This window comes from Budorcas taxicolor, chromosome 15 (genome assembly GCF_023091745.1).
Source record: "Budorcas taxicolor isolate Tak-1 chromosome 15, Takin1.1, whole genome shotgun sequence".
Classification (NCBI taxonomy): Eukaryota; Metazoa; Chordata; class Mammalia; order Artiodactyla; family Bovidae; genus Budorcas; species Budorcas taxicolor.
In genome coordinates this window covers 30,464,525-30,489,701 of record NC_068924.1, presented here as the reverse complement: position 1 = coordinate 30,489,701, position 25,177 = coordinate 30,464,525, and the positions used below count along the sequence as shown (strand labels likewise).

At 38.9% G+C, this 25,177-nt stretch overlaps 1 protein-coding gene across 4 annotated transcripts in view; it reads right to left on the bottom strand.

Moving 5' to 3' along the window:
* ARHGEF12 (Rho guanine nucleotide exchange factor 12) overlaps positions 1 to 25,177 on the bottom strand; it is a 158,176-nt gene that overhangs the window by 23,636 nt on the left and 109,363 nt on the right. For all 4 annotated transcript variants that reach the window (XM_052652357.1, XM_052652359.1, XM_052652358.1 and 1 more), the window contains 12 exons: positions 19,981 to 20,055; positions 17,809 to 17,901; positions 16,113 to 16,223; positions 15,734 to 15,832; positions 11,836 to 11,878; positions 11,443 to 11,548; positions 10,852 to 10,989; positions 10,194 to 10,226; positions 9,767 to 9,881; positions 9,018 to 9,123; positions 7,399 to 7,611; positions 78 to 210 (listed from right to left, as the gene is read on the bottom strand). In XM_052652357.1, coding sequence (XP_052508317.1) covers positions 78 to 210; positions 7,399 to 7,611; positions 9,018 to 9,123; positions 9,767 to 9,881; positions 10,194 to 10,226; positions 10,852 to 10,989; positions 11,443 to 11,548; positions 11,836 to 11,878; positions 15,734 to 15,832; positions 16,113 to 16,223; positions 17,809 to 17,901; positions 19,981 to 20,055 — 1,265 coding nt within the window. The remainder of the gene's footprint in view (positions 1 to 77; positions 211 to 7,398; positions 7,612 to 9,017; positions 9,124 to 9,766; positions 9,882 to 10,193; positions 10,227 to 10,851; positions 10,990 to 11,442; positions 11,549 to 11,835; positions 11,879 to 15,733; positions 15,833 to 16,112; positions 16,224 to 17,808; positions 17,902 to 19,980; positions 20,056 to 25,177) is intronic.

The following is a 25,177-nucleotide window of genomic DNA, read 5'->3' as shown; positions in this document are numbered from 1 at the left end:
TACTAAGTATAGGCATACTATACAGTGAGAAACTTTTAAGCAATGTCCTAAACACCCGTAAGACACCACTGAATTACCTTTCCACTTCCCATTCCTCCTCCTGCACCTGGTCTAATGGAGGAGGTGGGAAATCAAAGATGGTGTTGGGAGTACGAGGAGTGCCATCCAAGGAGTCTCCAGATGCTGGCATTTCTCCAGCTTGTTTTGATCCTGAAAAGACAAAAGTCAGACATTCAGATGCTGTTAATAAGAACAATGATTAAAAAAAAAAATCAGTCCCCCAGAAAGCTTCAGCCTCACCCATGGTCATATTCTTACTTAAACAACTGCAGGTTAGCTAGAAATAAAATTCTAACATAAAATTTTAACATGCACTAAAAAATAAACTGGAATATCATTTTTCAGTTCAGTTCAATTCAGTCGCTCAGTCATGTCTGACTCTTTGTGACCCCAATGACTGCAGCATGCCAGGCTTTCCTGTCCATCATTTTTACGCAGCTTTAAAAAAATCAACGTAAGACATGGCAACCACTAGGAAGAGCACATGATATGGAGAAACACTCTCTATATCCTCTTTTACTCCAAGTACCAATCTTCTTCATTCAAATTTTAGTTATCATGATGGTCTACCTCCAAATAACTTCATATTTCTCATCTCTGAAGAGTTTGCTCACTTATTCGTCCCATTTTCACTTCCCTTGCTTTTTTTCTTCCCACTCTTAGTATTATTCCTGCTGCTGCTAAGTCACTTCAGTTGTGCCCGACTTTGTGCGACCCTACAGACGGCAGCCCACCAGGCTCCCCAGTCCTTGGGATTCTCCAGGCCGGTTATCTGTTATTCCCTAGGTTTAAATGATGGAATTACATATATATAATATATATATTTGTTCCAACAAGGCGTCAAGTGTCTTAACTTTCCTCTATGTCACATTAGGTATTTGTGTCCGTTTCCTTCTCTTTAATTGTATTTCTTTCCTTTTACCTTTCATGTCTTTCAGTTACATTTTTACTTGTATCCTTAAGAGGATTTTTTACATTTCCATTCTGATCTGCAGCCACAACTAAAAATATTCTATGCTTCGCCTAACAGTTTGATTCTAAGAGTCTGAAAAAAAAATAGTGTACTTACATTATTGTGACCTTACACATATTGTAATATAACATACCCTATACATATTATTCTTGCCAGATTAAGAGGCATCTTAGGTTACGATCATGTTTTCTTTTCTACTGGTCCAATGATACAACTCCTAGGTCACTTGAAATTGAACGTTTATTACATTAAAGTCATACACTCCACCAGTCACTTTCAGATTATACCACTGTTTGCTTCATGTTTCAATCATGAAGTCTTCCTGTCACCAGCCACCTGTGGAAGCACAGAAGCAGGTCTCTTGGCCCTGTTAAGCTTTTAGATGGCTGGCTGACATCCTGACTACAACTTTATGAGAGTCCAACCCAAAACTGCCTAGCTAAGCTGCTCCTGAGCTCCTCACGCACCAAAAATGTGAAGTAGTAAATATTTTTTTTGTGTTACGCCATTCAGTTTTGGGATAATTTGTCACCAAGCAATTGATAACTAATAAAACAGTTATTATATGTAACAGTTATATTAAGATGTCTTGGTCTCTGCTCCTTTTTCATAACATGCAATTCTTGCTTTAGATATAATAACCTCTTTAATTTCTTCAAGAATACTATCTAATTTGGAGATATTTTTATAAGTTCTTACTTATTCCCTAAATTGTTTTCTGCTAGTGGCAGTTTTTCTGTTTCTTTTGTATTTTCTTCTTTATGCCTGAATAGATTTGGTGGTATGTATTATCTTAGGTCTTGACTCTAATAACTTCTGCCAAAAGTGAGTAATGCTGAACATTTGTAAGAATGCAAGACTTAGCAGCTGACTTGACTTTCCTGTTCTGCTATGTAGAAGAAGGGTCCTTTCAGCTAGATGCTCCTCTGAGTGGCATAAGCCCCTGGCATGCTTACTGCCAGGCTTTAGGTCCCCTAAGGTGAGCTTCAGGGCACTAATACCATGGAGGACTTGAAAACTGTGTACCATGGCCCTACACAATTCACTTAGCTTGTGCCAAGTCATGTCCAACTCTTTGTGACCCCATGGACTGCAGCATGCCAGGCTTCTCCATCCTTCACTGTATTCTCGCATTCGCTCAAACTCTTTTCCACTGAGTTGGTGATGCCATCCAACCATCTCATCCTCTGTCTCTCCTTTCTCCCCCTGCCCTCAATCTTTCCCATCATCGGTGTCTTTTCCAATGAGTCAGCTCTTCGCATCAGGTGGCCAAGTATTGGAACTTCAGCTTCAGCATCAGTTCTTCCAGTAAATATTCAGGGTTGATTTCCTTTAGGATTGACTGGTTTGATGTCCTTGCTGTCCGAGGGACTCTCAAGTCTTCTCCAGCACCACAATTTGAAAGCATCGGTCTTTCTTCAGCACTCAGTCTTCTTTATGGTCCAATTCTCACATCCGTAGATGACTATTGTAAAAACCATACCTTTAACTCTATGGATCTTTGTCGGCAAAGTGATGTGTCTGCTTTTTTTTAATACACTGCCTAGGTTTGGCACAATTTTGCTTTCAAGGAGCAAACATCTTTTCATTTCATGGCTGCAGTCACTATCCACATTGATTTTGGAGCCAAAGAATATAAAATCTGCCACTGTTTTCACTTTTTCCCCATCTATTTGCCATGAAGTGATGGGACCAGATCCCATGATCTTAGTTTTTTGAATGCTGAGTTTGAAGCCAGCTTTTTCACGCTCCTTTCCTCCTCATGAAGATGCTCTTTAGTTCCTCTTCACTATCTGCCATCAGGGTAGTTACCATCTGCATATATGACAATGCTGATATTTCTCCCAGCAATCTTGATTCTAGCTTGAGTCATCCAGTCCAGCATTTTGCATAAGGTACTCTGCATATAAGTTAAATAAGCAGCGTGACAATACACAGCCTTGATGTACTCCCTTCCCAAATTTGAGCCAGTCTGTTGTTTCATGTCTGGTTCTAACTGTTGCTTCTTGACCTGCATACAGCTTTTTCTGGTAAGGTGGTCTGATATTCCCATCTCTGTAAGAATTCTCCACAGTTTGTTGTGATCTACACAGTCAAAGGCTTTAGCATAGTCAATAAAGCAGATGTTTTTCTGGAATTCCCTTGCTTTTTCTATGATCCAATGGATGTTGGCAATTTGATCTCTGGTTCCTCTGTCTTTTCTAAATTCAGCTTGTGTATCTGGAAGTTCTTGATTCAAATACTGTTGAAGCCTAGCTTGAAGGATTTTGAGCATTACCTTACTATCATATGAAATGAGCACAACTGTATGGTAGTTTGAACTTTTCTTTGGCATTGCCCTTCTTTGGGATTGGAATGAAGACTGACCTTTTCCAGACCTGTGGCCACTGCTGAGTTTTCCAAATTTGTTGGCATACTGAGGGCAGCGCTTTCACAGCATCATCTTTTAGGATTTGAAAGATTTCAACTGGAATTCCATCACCTCCACTAGCTTTGTTCACAGTAATGCTTCCTAAGGCCCACTTGGCTTCACATTCCAGGATGTCTGGCTCTGGGTGAGTGATCACACCATCACAGTTATCTGGGTTATTAATAACTTTTTAATATAGTTCTTCTGTGTATTCTTGCCACTTCTTAATAGCTTTTGCTTCTGTTAGGTCCCTGCTGTTTCTGTCCTTTATTGTGCCCATCTTTACATGAAATGTTCCCCTGGTATCATCAATTTTCTTGAAGAGCTCTCTAGACTTTCTCATTCTATTGTTTTCCCTCTATTGGTCTGCACTGTTCATTTAAGAAGGCTTTCTTATCTCTCCTTGCTATTCTCTGGAACTCTGCATTCAGTTGGGTAAATCTTTTCCTTTCTACTTTGCCTTTCACTTCTCTTCTTTGCTCAGCTATTTGTAAGGCCTCCTCAGACAATCACTTCGCCTTCTTGTATTTCTTTTTCTTTGGGATGGTTTTGGTCATCACCTCCTGTACAATGCTACAAACCTCTGTCCATATTTCTTCAGGCACTCTGTCTACCAGATCTCATCCCTTGAACTGTTCATCACCTCCACTGTAAAACCATAAGGGATTTGACTTAGGTCATACATGAAGGACCTAGTGGTTTTCCCTACTTTCTTTAATTTAAGCCTGAATTTTGCAATGAGAAGCTCATGATCTGAGCCACAGCCCGCTTCAGGTCTTGTTTTTGCAGACTGTATAATCTTCTCCATCTCCGGCTGTAAAGAATATAATCAGTCTGATTTCAACTTCTGTAACAAAGGACTAAGGTCCGTCTAGTCAAGGCTATGGTTTTTCCTGTGGTCACATATGGATGTGAGAGTTGGACTGTGAAGAAGGCTGAGCGCCGAAGAATTGATGTGTTTGAACTGTGGTGTTGGAGAAGACTCTTGAGGGTCTCTTGGACTGCAAGGAGATCCAACCAGTCCATTCTGAAGGAGATCAACCCTGGGATTTCTTTGGAAGGAATGATGCTAAAGCTGAAACTCCAGTACTCTGGCCACGTCATGCGAAGAGTTGACTCATTGGAAAAGACTCTGATGCTGGGAGAGACTGGGGGCAGGAGACGGGGACGACAGAGGATGAGATGGCTGGATGGAATCACTGACTCGATGGTCATGAGTCAGTGAACTCCGGGAGATGGTGATGGACAGGGAGGCCTGGCGTGCTGCGATTCACGGGGTCGCAAAGAGTCGGACACGACTGAGCGACTGAACTGAACGAAGAACATATTCATTTTCTTCTGATATAAGAACGACTGCTTATATTCTGTAATATAAGAATCAGAAGTTGCTGAAAGAACTGTTCTGATTACAGATCTTCTGTGAATTCATCATTTTCAGTTTTACTTTTTCCTCATGCACTCTGTGACTCATATGACAACTCTCTTTTGGGTTCCAATGGACAGACTGGCTCCCACGTTGGACTTCTTACACAAACTATGGGCTCCTACTTCCTTTATGTCCTTTCATCCATCAAACCACTCGTGCCCATTAATCTCCCCCAAATTTGTGGAAATCTCTTATGAATAAGAATACCTTCTCTTCCTCGGCTTCTTTTCTCTTTTTGCTTGTTGTTTATTCATTATCTACCGTTCTTTTATTTCAGTGAGACACGACAGCCATGAATTAAGGCATTACTCAGTCCAACATCTTCAGAATTCCATGTAAGACTGAACCTCCAGGGTTTTCTACAAATATCACCGCTACTTCTTTGTCTTCTGCTTCAGGTCCCTCAAATAGAGACTGATGTTTCTGTCATACACTATGTACTGCAGGGTGATGAGACAGCGACTCTTCTTTTTCCTAAGGACTACTTTTAGACTATTATCCTACTTTCTTATAAAAATCCCTTGCTCCACTGAGGCGCTCACTCTCTGAATAATGTCATGTTGTCATTACCAAGAGCCATCTAGCAACAATGAACCTTTGGCTGCTGGCTCACAATTTTCCTCTCCATGCTATTATCAAACGCGGCCACCACAAAATCTAAGTCTATAAACATGTCTAAACCTTTGGCCCCTTGGCGCCTCCCCTGCTTCATCACTAGTAACCCGCTCTATGCCACCCCAGTGATCACTCCCACAGATCCACTCTTGGTTTTGTCATACCAGAAATTGAACTGCTTCCAAAATCACCAATACAAACGGGTATTTCCCTCTCCAAATACAAGGACCTAATTCTCCCAGCTCACTTGCTTAAGAAACCAATTATAACAAGTATGAAGAAATACGGTAATAAGCTCTTTTCTCAATTACCTACAATTACTTCCTATCTTTCTTTACTCTTTAAATCCTCTTGCCCTTCTCACTAAATCCTCACTCTCAGCTAATAACCTTGCCCTTCACATATACTCTGCATAGCATTGCTTCTCTCCTTCTCAAAACTTTTTTCTATTGGTCATACAGTCCATTTCCCACATTTTTAACCTCTTTCTCTCAATTGGCTTCCCCTTAGTATTAAAAAAAAAAAAAACCCAGTATCTCAGATTTTTTAAAAGTCTTCTTTAGATGCACCCTATATAAACATATCTGCCTCTAACTTACTTTTACTTTTCTTATTTTTTGTTGTTTTTATTCTATCAATTTTATATTGATAACATTCTTAAATACAGAATAATTTTTACTGATATACATACTACCATATATAAAATAGGGCTTTTGGTGACACAGTGTGCAGCTCTAAAGCACATGTTCCAGCTTTCTTGTGTGTTTAGCTTAGGTTCTGTGAGTGCATTGCTATTTACCCCATGAAATCACGTGTACAATACTCTGCTTTGTTACTGGACCTGTATTATCTCTTTTTTCTGTTACCACCCATTTCATATTAGCTGCATGGTTAGTCAGCTTATAATTAAATTAACCGTGAATCATTTTAGCGGCCTGTGAAGTAACTAGTCCATTTTGTGGTCTTTTGACACACTGTTTTTATAATTTGCATCACTGGCTAATTAGCTGATGTTTAAAATTCTTTGACGATTTCTCTGTGGTTTCTTGCTTGATTTCTGTCCGAGTATTTGTGAAAGAACAGTTCTGTATGTTTTCCTTGCTGTTGGAGTGCTCTGGCGGTGTGTCTGCTTTCACCATTGGTTTTGATTTCCTGTCTCATCCTGTCGTCTGCTTAGTCGTCATCAATCCAGACCCCCCACCCCTGCCCCCGAGGCTGTAGTTTACCCATCCATCTTCCCTCCCCGGTCCCCCCGCCACTTGCTCTGGTCATAGCCGTGCTGTGGTCCACAGCATGTGTGCCCTTAGTCGGGTTTGTGCTTCGTCTTCATGTCTCCTTAAATGGTGTTTTTCCCCCACAGCAGTAAGTTGAATTGGTGTATCCCTATGCAGTTACAGGAGAAGGCAATGGCACCCCACTCCAGTACTCTTGCCTGGAAAATCCCATGGACAGAGGAGCCTGGCAGGCTGCAGTCCACGGGGTTGGACAGAGTCGGACACTATTGAAGCAACTTAGCAGCATATATAAAATAGATAAACAACAACAAGGACCTACCGTATATGCTTCTAACTTCTGATCAGTTTCTCAACACTTCCCACAACTTGAATATTTTATTTATGATATTTATGACTACTTCCCCAGAAGGCTAAGCTGCATGCGGCAAAAATCTATGTATAATAATCACATGATACCATTTGCTACAGAGATAATGCCTGACAGAAAACTCCATAAATATTTTCTGAATGGATAATAACTCAAAATTACCATTCAGAGTAGATTTGTCACTGGTTATAGAATACTAAAATCTTTAAACTGTGACTCAGTCCTGATTCAAATAATCTGCCCTTCTATTTCTTAGTATAGTTGTTTTAAAATCCTGATGCTTAGCTAAGTTGAATGACAGCATTAGCTCACCCATATCATTCTCTTTCCCTCCTTCCTGGGAAAGAGTGGCCCCTGAAACCATGGAGGACGTGGAATTGGCTGGCAGGTAGCCAATGTCTGCTCCTTCGCTTGCTAATCCACCCTGGCGCAACTTCGCAGAATCCTGAGGTTCAGGACTCACAGATGAGGGCGTGGACAAGTGCTTAGGGTGGCGCTGCTTCTGTAGTTCCATGGCTCTGCCAACTGAACAGAAAGCAATGGTTAATAAATCACGTGGCAAAACAGCTTTAAAATAGATGATGAAAAGAGCTTAGAAAGAACATGGTGGGCCTTAGAAACATATAACATGAATTACATAGAGTGAGGAAGAGAGGGAGAGATAGATAAAGATAGGAAGGAAGGGAGAAAAAAAAGTAAGGAAGAAAGAAAGAGAAGGAAGGAGGTGGGAGGTAGAGAGGGAGAGAGAGAGAGAGAGAAAGGCAGGGGAGGTTGAAAAGAGGAGGATGAGTAAAGGGTGGGAGATGGTAGAAGATAAGGGGGAGAGAGAAGAGGCAGAGGAAGAAGGGTCATGAGAAAAGGAGCTGAGAAGACCAGCAATGGGTGGCCGGGGGGGGGGGGGGGTGCGGTGGGGAGGGGATACCGACAGACGGAGACGGACACACCACAAAGCTGTATTCCTCTGTCAGAGTGAAGATGAAGCCCGCTGGCTCTGTGAACTCTTAGCAAGCCCCTACGCCACTCCTCCCTAACACTCACAATTTCTCCATCATGACCTGCCTCAGAGACCATGCAGAATAATCCCCATCCTGCCTGTTACCAGTGTGTACATCAGTTACCATGAGAAGCACCCCATAGCCGTGCACATCTTCACATAGCTGTATACATCTCTAATCCTAAAAGTCTTCCTTCCCGAACTCCTACAATTCTTCCTCTGAATCCCTTTAACAGATGGTTAAATTTTCCATTCTCCTCAACCTCTTCTCTAAAGATTTCCTTCTTCTTCTCGGTGTTTCTCAACAAGGGGCACCACTGACATTTGAATGACGATTCTTCACAGGGTGGGACACTCAGGTTTGCTGGATCACAACAGCCACCCCCAACTCCAGCTGTGCCAGTATCTTCAAATGTGGTGCTGCCCAGTGTGAGGACCACTGCAGGACCGAATTTCTCTCCCACAGCACCACCTCTACTTCTCCTGTAGCCCTCTCCAGGAGAGCAACTCTCCATTAGGCCTGAGCGTGGAGGGACAGCAGGAAATAAAGCACAGTGGAGAGGTGGAGACCAGTTTAAGTATGGAGAAAATGAGTCATACATGTACAAAAAGACAAAGTATGAAGGTGAAATTCATGTACATTTTGTTTTATAAATTTAACAATCAGAAAGTGAATGCAACGAAATCAGAAGAGGTGAGTAAATTATGTTATGAACAGCTGATGGGATGTTCTACTGCCATTAAACATTTATGACAACTGTGAAGTCTAACTGAACGCCGGGGGTTCCATTAGAAATGACACTGAATAGAAACAGTGGAGGTTCAGTGGAAACATTTCTAGAACATCCTTCTCCAGCAACCCCGCCTAGCTGAATGAGCCTCTGATAAGAAGACGGCACGGAATGGTGGGAATGCGGCATTGCAGACTTCAACATACTTGCACTGTTGTCGTGGCGGCTTGGTCTCCTAGGGGGTCCCAAGATGCTGGTGAATCCTCTTCGCTTCCCCTTTTCTTCGCCTTCTCTATCTTTCTTCATACTTTGCTGGAATCAAGGTACAATCAAAGAGATAAGAGACACATAATTCTAATGGTCAAGTTGAAAGAAACTGGCCACATGTAAATGAAAGACACACAAAGGGCACTCGTTGGAAGCTGGCACACAGCACTATGTACACATCAAACTCAAGACGCCTTTTCAAACCCTCCAGAGCTGACAATTTTGGAAAGTAAAAGGTATTTTTATAACACATTTACTGGGAGCTTGTTTTAAGTAACTCATTCATCTCCTGAATAATATTTGCTAAACTAATAATGTCTGAAGGCGCTATGCTAAAAGATGGGGTACAACGAAGGAGGCCCTTATCTTCATCCAGCTCTACAATCTACCAACATAAACAATTATAAACACTGAGAGGAACCGTAAAAGTAAAGCACGGGGTCGAAACAAAGCTGAGGATAGCTCTCTGTGTAAACTCTTGTTTTCACTTTTCATATCATCTAACAGTTCGTACGTCTGGATTTCTCACTGGATTTTGAGTTTCTTGAGAACAGGGACCGTATCTCATTCCTGCTGGCATGCTTAGCACTAACTTGCTGAAAAAATAAACACTAAGAAGAAGGAAAGCCCTGCAGTCAGATATAAGAAGCATGGCGACCTGAACACACTATTATTATTCCAGTTTTACCTTGATTTTTGGAAGGAATCCAATGCGACCTCGCTTGTGCTCCAAATTTCGAGGTTCTTTCACTTTTACTCCCAAATGTTTCATGTACATGAGAATAACATATTGCATTGTCGAACTTGGGGAGAAAGGATTAAGTAAAATAAGACTTCTGGGAAGGGACAGTGGGTAAATAAAGATATCAAATGACTTCCAAAACCCCCATGCTGAAAGTCTTAGAATTTATCAAGTGAAAAATAAAGAGCTATCCATTTACTGTGACCAGTAAAGATTCTACTCAGATACTAGAATATTAGCCACATAAAATACAAGCCACTAGAAACAGTCTGTATTTTTAAGTTAAAAGAAATAAATCTAAATTTAGGACAGGAGAAAAGACAGTTTCTTTTTTTTTGGCCCTTAAAATTCTAGGAAAAAATAGTTTCATTACCTCTTTTCTTCTTCTACAGCCTGAGCGGTCATCCTAAAAATAAAAGCATTTAAAATGAAATATTACAGTTTAATAAAAGAGTTGTTACTAAACTCAGACAACTGATCAACAAAACAGAGTCAAGTCCATGGAATTCTCCAGGCAAGAATGCTGCAGTGGATAGCCATTCCCTTCTCCAGGGGATCTTGCTGACCCAGGGATCAAACCCAGGTCCCCCACACTGCAGGCAGACTCTCTGCCATCTGGGCCCCCAGGGAAGCCCCTGCGGCGCAATGTTTCAGGACCCACTCTAAGTCTCTGCCGCCTGGAATGACGTCTCAGAAAAAGAGTGATCCCTGAAGGACCACTTTTTCATCATCAACATGCTATAAATGTTTTATAGCAAGAAATACTTCCAAAGCCTGTGAATTAAAGCCAGTGTAAGTATTCGACCTGTTTTTGATCAGTTAGAAATTCTACAGTTACTCATTTTAGCAATACCCAGAAAAAGAAATACAAGAATGTCATCTACGATATCAGCACAAGCTTTAGTATTATCACAAGGCAAACAGCTCTACATAAACAACCTGACACACCTTCTAAATTTGTTCAAATGTACTTTACACATGATTATCATCTCAGTAGAGAGGGCGTTTCTACATGTATTTCTATTACTTACAACACTTCTTCAATTTTGGCAACAATCTGTTCTGCACATGCCCGTTCTTTCTCCAAAGTTAACCGGTCCTTGTCTCGCTCTACATCAAGTTTAGTCAGTTCGCTTTCAGCCAAGGTCAGCCCCATGCTGCGCTTCTGCCTAAAGGGTATAGGAGAAATTTCCTGAGGTAGCCTCGAGGGTAATTTCCTGAGTTACCTAGAGGGTACTATCTCCCTCTGGAGATGCTTCATCGGAGTTTCCATAGTTATGAATTTCTAGCAACAGGTAAAATGTCACAGTTTTCTGTGTGGGGGCCCATGTCACCTGGGACACTGGAGGAAGAAAATTCTAGAGGAAGTCACTCAACAGAACACATATCTTGAAGGACACACTTGGCACAGACAGCTACTAAGCTCAATTCCTGCCAGCCATAAGGAAAGGGGACCATGCACTCTCAGTACCATGCCAACCTTTCAATGCCGGAAGTTCATTAGGTTTTAGTAACAATGACAGAGACCATATGTTATGCCAAGGAATGTATAACCTGTTCCTACCTAAAAAGAAAATTAATTCAGGACAACCATATGAGCTTCTGTTGACCACAATGCTTACCGAAAATCTTCCAAGTGCCTCTGAACTTCTGGGTGGACTCTTTCTTGCATAGTTTGGATATAGTGGCGATGTAGATCCTCAGGAATAAGCTCTGGCCGTCTTTTTTCTGCATAAATACAAGAAATCACCTGATCTAAAGGCACATTTTGTGCATTGTAACTGGCACTACTTGGTGTGAACTTAACTTGAAGTAAGATAAAGAGATAATATATTTTAAGTATTTTAATCTTAGAACTCATGTTTCGTTTACTCTTACATGTATTATAGGCTCTTTTACTGTTGTGATTCATATGACCTACTAGTCACTGTGTAACAGATAAAACCTCTAGAGAAGAGCTGAGCTACCTATCTACAGAGATGTAATCCTCTAGCACATTGGTGCTCCAGACTTACCTAGATCTACTGATATTTCATCAGGAACAGAAACCTTCAGGTGCTAAAACAAAAATGCAAACAAAAAGTGAAATAGCACTAAGGGTCTTTCAGGATCCATATCAGTACTTACACAAAATAAACAGAAAAAACTTGAATACCTATAAGTATATTCATGTATAAGCTCATTTTTGGGGTACCACCCATCTAAATTTCCCAGCTTTGGAATATTCTATGGTTTGAACTTGAAAATAAGCCCATTCCCCAAGGATCATGTTATAAAGGAAATACCTAAAATCCGTTTTACTAGATGACTGAATGCTTTTGTGCCTTATTTATTCCTGTTGGCTTTGGCTTTCTAGAATGAATGAATATTGGTTGGGCTTTCGAGAATCACTGGTTAAGATAATCAGTCACACACTGTTTGAATCAATATAGGTAAAAACCTAAACTATATGTAGATTACCATATGAAAAATTTACTCATGTATAACAATTTTATTCACTGTATTTGAGACACTCACACTGAAGACCATGATATTCCCAATCATATTGGTATATAAAGCTAAAGAACCCTCATAAGAAGTCATGTTCCCAACGAGAAAGTGCTGGATATCAATGTTGAAGCTCTGGAGTCTCAAATCTCTAGTTCTTACATCTGCAGTTTTTACTACTGAAATAAGATGACCATGTCATAATTAACTTCTTCTTAGCTATGTTTTTTCACATGACAACTGCAGTCTGTGAGCCCATTACCAGATAATTTTCTCCTGTTAATTTGGGAAATGTCTCAGAAAAAATTATTTTGCATTTGGAGAAAGTATATTATCTTCTTCAAGTTTACTCTGTATTATACACCCACTTAAGTCATATCCTTCTGGAATCTAAAAAAAAAATTAATGTAAGATCTGAAGTTTTACATCTGAAAATAAGTTACTGCTAAAAATTGAGAGCTCTAATATTTATTTGAAGAGCAGTTAAAATGGATTTCAAAGCTTTCTCTTTATCTGAGGTTGCCATAAAGTAGCTCAAGCCAACTTTCCAGAAATACTTCTAGCACAAATGTAAGAAAGTATATATATGTTCATTTCTGTATGTGGGTATTTATATGAAATAATATCACCTGTGGCATAAAAGAGCCACGTGGCAGAGCTGTTCTCCTGGGTTCCCTTACCCTACTGCTCTCCACCCGGGTACCCTTTCCCAATAAAATCTCTTGCTTTGTCAGCACATGTGTCTCCTCAGACAATTCATTTCCAAGTGTTAGACAAGAGCCCAGTTTCGGGCCCTGGAAGAGGTCCTCCTTCCTGCAAGAAATGGCGACCCAGATGGGACTTTTCTTGGCTGAGACTGACATCCTGACCACTCGGGGTACTCAGGGGCCAGCTTGCCTGCCAGTGGACCTTAGAAAGCATCACTATGAACAAAGCTAGTGGAGGTGATGGAATTCCAGTTGAGCTATTTCAAATCCTGAAAGATGATGCTGTGAAAGTGCTGCACTCGATATGCCAGCAAATTTGGAAAACTCAGCAGTGGCCACAGGACTGGAAAAGGTCAGTTTTCATTCCAATCCCAAAGAAAGGCAATGCCAAAGAATGCTCAAACTACCGCACAACTGCACTCATCTCACATGCTAGTAAAGCAATGCTCAAAATTCTCCAAGCGAGGCTTCAGCAATACGTGAACCGTGAACTTCCAGATGTTCAAGCTGCTGTTAGAAAAGGCAGAGGAACCAGAGATCAAATTGCCAACATCTGCTGGATCATAGAAAAAGGAAGAGAGTTCCAGAAAAACATCTATTTCTGCTTTACTGACTATGCCAAAGCCTTTGACTGTGTGGATCACAATAAACTGTGGAAAATTCTGAGAGAGATGGGAATACGAGACCACCTGACCTGCCTTTTGAGAAACCTGTATGCAGGTCAGGAAGCAACAGTTAGAACTGGACATGGAACAACAGACTGGTTCCAAATAGGAAAAGGGGTACGTCAAGGCTGTATACTGTCACCCTGCTTATTTAACTTATATGCAAAGTACATCATGAGAAACGCTGGGCTGGAAGAAACACAAGCTGGAATCAAGATTGCCAGGAGAAACATCAATAACCTCAGATATGCAGATGACACCACCCTTATGGCAGAAAGTGAAGAGGAACTAAAAAGCCTCTTGATGAAAGTGAAAGAGGAGAGTGAAAAAGTTGGCTTAAAGCTCAACATTCAGAAAACAAAGAACATGGCATCCGGTCCCATCACTCCATGGGAAATAGATGGGGAAACAGTGTCAGACTATTTTGGGGGGCTTCAAAATCACTGCAGATGGTGACTGCAGCCATGAAATTAAAAGATGCTTACACCCTGGAAGAAAAGTTATGACCAACCTAGATAGCATATTGAAAAGCAGAGACATTAGTTTGCCAACAAAGGTCTGTCTAGTCAAGGCTATGGTTTTTCCAGTGGTCATGTATGGATGTGAGAGTTGGACTGTGAAGAAAGCTGAGCACCGAAGAATTGATGCTTTTGAACTGTGGTGTTGGAGAAGACTCTTGAGAGTCCCTTGGACTGCAAGGAGATCCAACCAGTCCATCTTAAAAGAAATCAGTCCTGGGTGTTCATTGGAAGGACTGCTGCTAATGTTGAAACTCCAATACTTTGGCCACCTCATGCGAAGAGTTGACTCACTGGAAAAGACTCTGATGCTGGGAGGGATTGGGGGCAGGAGGAGAAGGGGACGACAGAGGATGAGATGGCTGGATGGCATCACCGACTCGACAGACATGAGTTTGAGTGAACTCCGGGAGTTGGTGATGGACAGGGAGGCCTGGGGTGCTGTGATTCATGGGGTCGCAAAGAGTCGGACACGACTGAGGGACTAAACTAAAATGAACTGAGACGTAGAGGCAGCTCTGTAATAAAATACAAAGAATACAGGGCAAGTGCTGGAGGAAGAGAAGGAGCCAAAATGTTTCTGTGTAAGTTTGTTTAAGATGGGAGAAATAACCATGTCTGCACACTAATAGGACTGATTCAGTAGAAAACAGAAGAACTGATGATGCAGGAGAGAAGGGGTACGTTTGCTAGAGTAGCGGCTTTGAGTAGGAATAAGAAAACACGATCTGGATAAATAGGGGAACAGGCAGTCTTGAACTAAAAGTAGAAAAATTCCTACATATCATCAGGAGAGAGGGTCAAGCATAAGGTATGACAGAGGTAGGGTGATACCTCTGGTAGAAGTTATCTTCTGTATGCTTTAAATTTCTCAAAAAAACAGCAAGATCATCAGTTGAGAAAAGAACAGGAGAGGAATTGATGGAGAGTTTAAAAGAGAGAAAGTGTGGAACAGTCAACTAAGAGAACTGCAAATATGAAAGGACTAGAGACATGCAGCATGGTTATCAGAGACATATTAAGGGCTGTTATTTATCCTAGAGCAAGGCTAATAATAAAACACATTAGTTTAAAAACCTTATTAAGATTTCTATTGGTAAAATAAAACACTACTATTATCTACCATCATTTATATGAGTAAGATCTTTTCCATCCCTTTTTAGTTAAACTGGGCCTCCAAACTTCAAAGAGGCCAACCAGAGTCCAATTATACAAGTACGAACCTTTGGATCTTAATATATATGTATATTTATGTATACACATATATATTGTATTCTTTTTCATTCCATTATCCTAAATATGCATATATATAAGCCTATATATATATCCCTTAAAACCTATTTTGAGAATTTATATGCCTATAACTAACTTAGAAATGATAAAAAAATAACGGTCATGAGTAATCAATAATTGATATATAATACAGATGTCAGAAAGCACAATAAAGTCCAAAAACATGGGAGGGAAGACCGGAAGTAAGAGGCCAATAATTCAGTGTACTGAAGCAAAGGTTGTAATATTAACTTGGTAACTTACAGCAGATCGATCCAGGAAGAACTGATGGAACTCAAGGAAGACACGACGGGTCTCCTTGGAATTGGTCTGTTTATATAGGTCTGAATAGAGATAACAGAGCTGTAGTAGAGAAAGAAACGGGGAAGAAATCATGAAAAATGTCCTCTGCTAGATCCTCGTTGAGTAGAAATGTCTGAAACAAGCAGGTCACCATGAACAACGTAGTTATTACCATATAACCAAGCCTTTAAAAAATAAATTAGTAACATTTTAATCATCTTTGATATCTAATTTAGAAAACTGACAGAAGTCTATCTACCCATCTTGCTAAAACTGAAAACTTTCATGGTATTTGAATCAATTAAGAACTCTAAACTGGCTAAATCATGAAATACATTACCAATGTTGCAGGGTCAAACTGGGAAACTACATGGTGTAAGAAGACAGCCAAGTGAGCAGGGCGAGATTTTAGCAGTTCAATGCTCTGAAAACAGCTGCACTGCCCATTGATCTAGAAAAATAAATAAATAGACATCAGTAACACCAACACATAAATGCAAAATGTCATGTCAGCTCAGTTAAATATGACTATCCCAATTTCACTTTGACCTTTCCTAAAAAATTCAAGGTTTAAAAAAACTTCACTAGAATTTATTATAAGCAACACAGGCTATAGAATCTCTTCCTCTGAAAATAATCTCTTGGGAACAGGTTGGAAGAAAGACCATCCTGGGAGAATGCAAGTCCAGAACATAATTATCAAAGAGCTCACACAAATCAGTACACAAAAAAAACAGGTTAATAACACTTCTAAAAATGTAAAGGGAGGCTTTTTGCCTAATAACAAAATAGGTGTCTGCCTTTTAGGCTCATCACAGAGATGGTGGTAGGAAATGGAGTTGTGTGATTTTAAATAAGACAACTCCTAGAATACTTGTATGTTTCCAAACTGCAATGAACACAGAAAGCAGCAAGAGTTGACCTTAACCTAGAATCATGTAAGTTAATCTAAACAAGTAACACCCATTCTGCACAATCTCTTTCAGAAAATATAAGAGGACTAAGACTTCTCAACTCAGATCTAAGAGCTCAGCATCAACCAACTATCAAAAGCAAAGATATTATAAAAAAAGAAAACTACAGACTACTATCCCCAATAAACACACACGAAAGTCCTCAGCAAAATAACAGGATTGAATCCAGCAATACTGGAAAAAGGAAAATAAATTATGACCAATTGGGGTTTCTCTCAGGAATGAAACAGGAATAGCTGTTTCAAAACGCTAATGACATCAATTAATGTAATTTACCATTATATTTAGTTACACGTAAACTACATTAATATAAATTTAATAACAACATATGATGATCTCAGTCATTCAACAAAATTCAACCTCTATTCATGATAAAACTCCTATCAAACTAAAAATAGAAGGAAACTTCCTCAATTAAAAAGAAGTATCTACAAAAACCTATGGCTAACATCATATTAATAATAAATGACTGAATGCATTCTTCCTAAGATTGAGAATAAGGCCAAGAAGGCCAGGATGCCCTGTCTCACCATAGTGATTCAGCCTTATACTGGATATCCTAACTAGCGCAGTAAAGGTAATAACAAGAAATAAAAGATAAACTCTGGGAAACAAGGAAACAAAAACTGTCACAGTTATTTACATAGAAAAATCTTAAGAAGTTATTTTAAAAACCTCTTTGAAGTAGGTTTACTAAAAGATCACGTGAGCTTACTAACAAGGACAAGAATAAAGCCAATCACATTCCTATATACCATCAATCAACAACAAGAATTTGAAAATTTTTTTTTTAATTTGTAAGAACATCCCCCTTCTCCAAAGATAAAATACTTAGGTAAAAATCAATGACTTCTTATCAGCTTCAAGAGCAAGGCCATTTCTATTGGTCAAAGCTAAAATAAGCAATTAACCCAAGCAATTAAACAATTAATCTTAGTTCTAAGACTTGATCTTCAAATCCTTATAAATATAATTTCAATCTCCAGAAACTGTTCATTTTTGCAATAAATCAAACATCTTAGAAAATTAATAATTTGTTTTTTAGAAAGAAAAAGTCATCACCTGTTCATGTTCACTACCAAAGTCATCGTCCTCTGCTCCAATAATATGAGGGGCCACACGGGTAGAGGGACTCCCAACAAGTGACTGAGTGTCCTGGAAACATTCATAGAGAAGGGACAGAAAAATTATCTGGTGGTCAATTTCAGAGACAGAAAAAGACATGGTTCACTAAACTGACTGGGTTTCTTTTCCTTTTCTTTAGGTATTTTATTTTCCAAGTGGTTCTCAAATTTACCAGTATTGATTGTTTCTTGGTCAGGGAGAGGGGGAGAAAACACTTCCCCTAGAAATAATAAACATCCTCTGTTTATACACCCTTGTTTATCTGGTTCTAATCCCTCTCTGTAGGCTTCATTTATTGTTTCATATATATTTAGACCTTGGTACAGAAAGAAATTAAACTGGCTTACACAAACAGTTACAATTTTTAACAGTGAATGAAGGCAACAGGACAAAGGAAAAATGGCACTGTTGACATTTTGGGCCAGATGATTCTTCATTGTGGGGGCTGTCCTATGCACTGTAGGGTACGGAGCAGCATACTTGGCCACTGCCCACCCACTAGATGCCAGGAGCAGCCTCCCAGTCATGACAATCAAAAATGTTTCCAGACCTTGCCAAATGTGCCCCGAGGGACAAAATCATTCCTGGTTGAAAATCATTGGCATAATGCAATAAAATGTTCAAGTAATCACACAAACACTGCTATAGAAACGATGGTAACAAGATTGTAAAAGTAAATTGTAGGCTGGCAGCCCTCATTCCTATGCAATAGATCATCCATGTGTCAATTCACTTACACATTTGGATTTAGCATGAAAAGGGGAGTGTTGGAACATTAGTGTATAATGCAAAAAGTATGGGATATTTGAATACCACAAATACAGAAATGAAAGAACATACAGTACTAGGAGAAACAGTAAATTTGGAGCAAATATGAAAAAAATGAGTTTGGCTCAAACCTGACAGTGGTTGAATGCTGCAGGATCTGGGGTTGAGCAAAGGGAGTGAGGCTATGGTGACATGGGAGTTATCTGCACAGCAGTTACAGCTGAAACTATGTACATGGACCCACAAGCTACAAATTAAGTGACTAATAAACACATAGCTGCAGTTTTTCTTCATTAAGTGTGTTGCAACTCTAAGTATTTGCATTGCCTAAACTTGATTCTGCCTTTCTGTACTCTTGCTTTTAAAACCACAAGGCTTTAATATTTTTTTTAAAAAATCAGGTGAAGCAGAAATTTTATTTGTTTAGAGTATTAGTGAGACAACTTTTCATTTTACAGCAGACTTGAGGTTTCTGATTTTTCAACAGTCCTTATGTTGCTACTAACAGATGAATCATCATATGCTATTAAATCTTTTACTAGAAAACTTTATACAAGTCCTAATCTTAAAAAATAAAATCAGAATGCTAAAAATATTCAATTAGGGATTTGTAAGATCTAGCAACTCCATTTCTGATTATATACTCAAAAGAACTGAAGGAAAAAGTTAAATGGGTATTTATTTATACATCCATGTTCAGAGTAGCATTATTCATGATAGCCAGAAGGTGGAAACAACCCAAGTGTTCACTGATGAATGACTGGATAAACCAAATGTGGTATATACACACAATGGATTATTATTCAACCTTAAAAAGGAAGGAGATTCTGCTACATGCTAACTCACTGATCAAACTTGAAGACATTATGCTCAGTGAAATAAGCTGGCCACAGAAGGACAAATATTATATATTCTACTTATTATGCGGTTCCCAGTCAGATTCGAAGGGACAGAAAGTAGAATGGGTTTGCCAGGGCTGGAGAGAGAAGATAATGGAAGTTAGTGTTTAGTAGACACCAAGTTTCAGTTGGGGAAGGTGAAAAGGTTTGAGAGATAGAGGTGCTGATGGTTGCATAATGATGTGAATCTAACCTAATGACAAAATGAACTTAAAAATGGTTAAATTGTATATTTTATGTTATTTGTATTTTACTATAAAAAAATTTAACCACATAATACTAACTATGGAGAGGCTATTTTCCAATCTTTATTAAATTCCTTTAATAAGTTTAAGCTTTTTCTCCAAATTAAAAAAAAAAAAACATACACACACACATATCAGTTATGTCTGTCATTTAAGTATAAGGAAAGTCACTATCATTTCATTGATTTTATACTCACAGTGTCCTGAACTGCTTCACTTTTCTCTGGGTTTTCCTCTAGATAAATCTTCTCTTTCAAGCCACTCTTGGGACTCTAATGAAAATTAAAAAACCAAAAAATGACGTGTTCATTTCAACAGGCCCACCAAAGGAGATAAGAAAGAGCAACGTGAAAGAATAATGTTCTAAAAAAAAAAAAAAAAGAAAGAAAGAATAATGTTCTGAATGTCACATCTGTGTTTGAAACTATTAAATATCTTTCATACAATACTTGGCTCTGCTACTTTTTACCTGACTTTGGCAAGTCACTTATTCATTAGGCTTTTAAGTCTTATGTTTATAAAATAATTTCATCTTCAGGCTTGAGGGTTAATTTCTATCAAGTAATTCTAATCAGATATATTACATATTTCAAGCTCATTGAGTCAAAATCAAACTCTACTTCCTCTAAATCCCTCTGTCCCAAACTATTCTTTCTATTCAAGTTAAAAGCATTTTAGCCTATTTATATGAAGGAAAATGAGCTTCTATTTTTATGTTACCACCTTATGTAAACTGATTTATGGATTCTTATAAAATTTACATGGTATGTTTGGGATGACCTAATGTAAAATACACACTATATGATACACAGAGCTTCAATTCTGGCAGATGAGGAACACTCCAAGCCATGGGAGCCATTCTTCAGAGCAGGTGAATATGCGATGCAAGAGATTTTTGTGTGAATGCCTATACAGAAGATATATGCTATCTGTATATATAATGCGTATAAGAGAGAGAGAACAGTAATTTCAAATATAAGCCCCACCTGGGAGAAATGGATGACTCTAGGTTAACAGGTAGGACAGATCAAGCTAGAATAATCTTATCACACCAAAAAGAAAGAAACCTATGTTACTGGGGAGTCATGTCTAAAGAACACAGAAGACAACTTGAGAAGGAGTGCACTAGTCCCCTCAAAAGGGACAATTTAGTAAGTATCAAAAAGAAAAATGACTGTAATGGACTGAAATACAGTAAGAAACAGGTTAAAAATCTATGAATTCAAAATATTACACATCTACACACGTGTGCAAAGAGCCCCATATTTAGTGACCTTCAGAGTATGTCAGGGCACCAATTCTTTTGAAAACAGATACATAAGGGAAAATAATCAAATATTTATTCTGAATTTCCCATATAAGCTATATTTTACAGCAACTTAAAAGCTAGAAGGGAAAATTCTTTATAAAATAATTCCATTTAATGAATACAGGAAGAATGACAAAATTATATCATTTTGAAATCCCTTATTAAATAATGGATGCAGGTATTTTTGCTAACAATGGAAGTAAAAACGTCAGGTAAAAACTTAGTGGAGAAATTTATAAGGAAGGAATTATGCTGATTTAATCTGCATACCTTTTACAAACTTAACAATTGTAAAAAGACAACCAGACATTCTCCTCCTAATGTGATGTAACAGGATATACACAGTACCACCCATGAATTGTTCTTGCCAAACAACAACCCTCAATCCTTAATCTTTTCAAGACTCTAGATCTTACTATCAATTTTCAGGAAATATATACCAGAGGAACATGCTAAACACCTCCATGAAAATACAATTAGAATGTGGATAGTTCTATTGGACATATGACCCAGTTTAACAAAAAAAATAATAAGAAAAGAAAAAAAGAGGAAGGAACAATCATAAATTAAGAGATTTATCAACCAAAGACTGAAGCTGTTGACTGGATCCTGACTCAAATAAACCTACTGTAAAAAGATTATTATAAGACTATTAGGCTAATCACATTGCATATTAAGAAAATATTAATGAAGATTTGATAACTTCCCTGGTGGCTCAGATGGTAAAGCGTCTGTCTACAATGCGGGAGACCTGGGTTCGATCCCTGGGTTGGGAAGATCCCCTGGAGAAGGAAATGGCAATCCACTCCAGGACTATTGCCTGGAAAATCTCATGGACAGAGGAGCCTGGTAAGCTACAGTCCATGGGGTCGCAAAGAGTCGGACACGACTGAGCGACTTCACTTCACTTCACTATGGCTCTAACTTTTTAAGTCTTTTCTTCCTCCCAAAGATGCATGTTAACGAAATAACATCTTGGATTTACTTTAAAATATCCAATATATGGAGAGAACGAGGAATGAAGGAATACACACAAAAGTAAGTTTAAGCACTTGTTGATGACTCTGAGCTGGGTGATTAGGTACATGCGGGGGTTTATTATCTTAGTCTATTTTTGAGTAAGTTTGGAATTTTTCAAAATAACTTATTTTTAAATTATTTATTTACTTTTGGCTGCACTAGGTCTCTGTTGCCGCTCGTGGGCTTTCTTTAGTTGTGTGTGGGGGCTTCTCTCTAATTGAGGTGAGCAGGCTTCTCATTGCGGTGGCTTCTCCTGTTGTGAAGCTTGGGCTCTAGGCACACAGGCGTCAGCAGTTGTGGTATGTGGGCTCAGTAGCTCTGGCACACGGGCTCTAGAGTATGGGCTCAGTAGCTGTGGCACATGGGTTTAACTGCCTTGCAGCATGTGGGATCTCAGTTCCTGGACCAGAGATGAAACCTCTGTCCCTTGCATTGGCAGGTGGATTCCTAACCACTGGATCACCAGAGAAATTCCTCAAAGTTAACTTTTAAATTAAACGTCAGCTGCAAAATGAAAATCAAAGAGGCAAATGCTCTAAGTTTTAGATGATAATTTGCGATCAAAGGAAATCAGTCCTGAATATTCACTGGAAGGACTGATGCTGAAGCTCAAGCTCCAATACTTTGGCCACCTGGTATGAAGAACTGACTCATTAGAAAAGGACCTGATGCTGGGAAAGATTGAAGGCAGGAGGATAAGAGGATGACAGAGGATGAGATGGCTGGATGGCATGACCAACTTGATGGACAGGAGTTTGAGCAAACTCTGGGAGGTGATGATGGACAGGGGAGCCTGACATGCTGCAGTCCATGGGGTCGCAGAGTCAGACATGACTGAACTGAACTGAGCTTCTCTTATGAGAAGTACATCCATGGGCATGTGAGTATTCTTTAAAGCCTTCTCTGAGGTGAGCAAGAGCAGGGAATTTCACAATGCTAATGATATCACAAACACAATAAGGAGATTATTCTATAAGAAGGAGCAGAAAATGGAAAAAATGTAAGGCACTGATTGGTTCCTACAATCTTAATACAGTACAACTGAGACAAACATTGAAATCTGTAAGCTAAAAGCAGCAAATCTCTAGCTTCAAAAAGACACCTGCAGGAATGACATGAGTTTGTTATGTGTTCAGTGAATAGCCTTCACTGTTTTGTCTCTTGTGGATTTCCACGACATCCACTTGTTTGGCCTCAATTGCCTCATCTATAAAATGATGACATTTGCTTTTTTAAGATTACTATGAGAGTTAAAAACAGTAACTGTAAAGCATTAGGTACATCTACTGTCACAAAGTAGACATTCAATAAATGGTGACAATTTATCAGCCATTTAACACACATTTGTCAAGTTCCTCTTAGGCCAAGCAGTCTTCTTTTCTTACTGATCTCCCTGTCTATTCACTTCAATTCATTTTTGACACGGACATGTTTCTGGCTGTGCCTCTCTTCTGCATGCAAGATACAGCCCAAACTCTATTCATTCACTCTTGTTCAAAGACCAATTCAACACCAGACACATGTCGAACAGTCTGAATTCACTGGAATGCCTGTTTCTACACTTGCCAGTTCACTCTGTATTTCATAAAGTGATATTTCTAAGCCACAGATTTTATGGTTAACATTTCTGTAAATAAGATAAAATTCAAGTTTTTCATTTGCATCACTTGTTCTGAATTCCTACAATCTCACTGTCTTCGTAGATATAAAGTAAAATATGATGGGTGTGTTGCTTTGAGAGCAAGTTTAGAGACATCTAAACTTAGAAACACCTACCACTAGAAACATCTAATGGGAGAGATAAGCCATGAAAATAGAGAGGAGATGCAGCACTGAATCCAACAGAAGCGATGTGAGGATTCCCAGAAGCAGCACTGCTAGAGCAAGTTATAACTTGAACTCAAGACTCTGCCTCTAAGATCAGCTCCAGTCATTTTATCTATTAATATAATCCTAGTACACCTGCAAAATTTTGACTGCTCTCCCAAAATGTAATGCATTTTCAGACCTTGGAGCCTTCGAGTGCTGGTCTTTTGAAATTAGGTAGAGGCAATCACTTACTAGCTGAGTAAGTTTGGCAAGTTAGCTAACTCGCTTTGGCCTCAGTTTTTTCTTTTGTTTAAGTAATAACAATAGTACTACTTCATCAGGCTGTTCTGAGAATTAACTAAGATAAAAAATATATAACACCTATTATAGCTGATGGTATTAATACATATGCTCAATAAATGTAAGCTACTATAATTCTTCTCTTGAGGCAAAATTGAAATCTTTCATCAAGACAGTTAGCCTATCTAATCATAAAACTCCTATTAATATCTTTCAAAATAAAAATATCCTCAAATGTTCCTTGCATGAGGAACTGAGTCACTGGGCCTAAGCATGAAGATACCCTAAATGACGGTGGTTTAGACCAGTGGCTTTCAATTTTTTTTTACAACCTCCACTGAGAGATATTTTACATTATTAACCAACGTGTGCACACACACACACACACACACAGCTATTCATGTGTACAAATGCACACAACATGTGCATGTGTGTATACAACAAAAGTCACAAAAAGTAACACTTACCTCCTCTACATGCAAAGCACTCTTATTTCCTATTCTATTTAAAAAAAAAAAAAAATACTGGCCCCAACCCACTAAACTGATTTTATGACCCACATTGAAAAAAAACACTGACTTACAACAGATTATTTTCTTCATCACTTTAAGAAGGGTGATCTATTTTGAAGTAATTATTCCTATTACTGCATACTACTCACAAAGTATTGCTGAGTATGTAACACTGAACTTAGCTTTTAAGTATCCATATAACTGTGACACTACATCATATTCAGCTTAAAATACTTCATCATCTTAACAATTATCCATGTTCATCTGGCAATTTTTGGGTTAATCAAGAAAGCATTACTAAACATGGGCTATTAACTGAAGTCTAAGAGGACTAAGGCTTTTCCTCTTTGAAATGGCAAAGTGCCCCATGATTCAAGACTGAGTCACTCTGACCACAAATGGAATATTAACATGCTCTTAAAGATATCAACAGTTGGCCTCTCG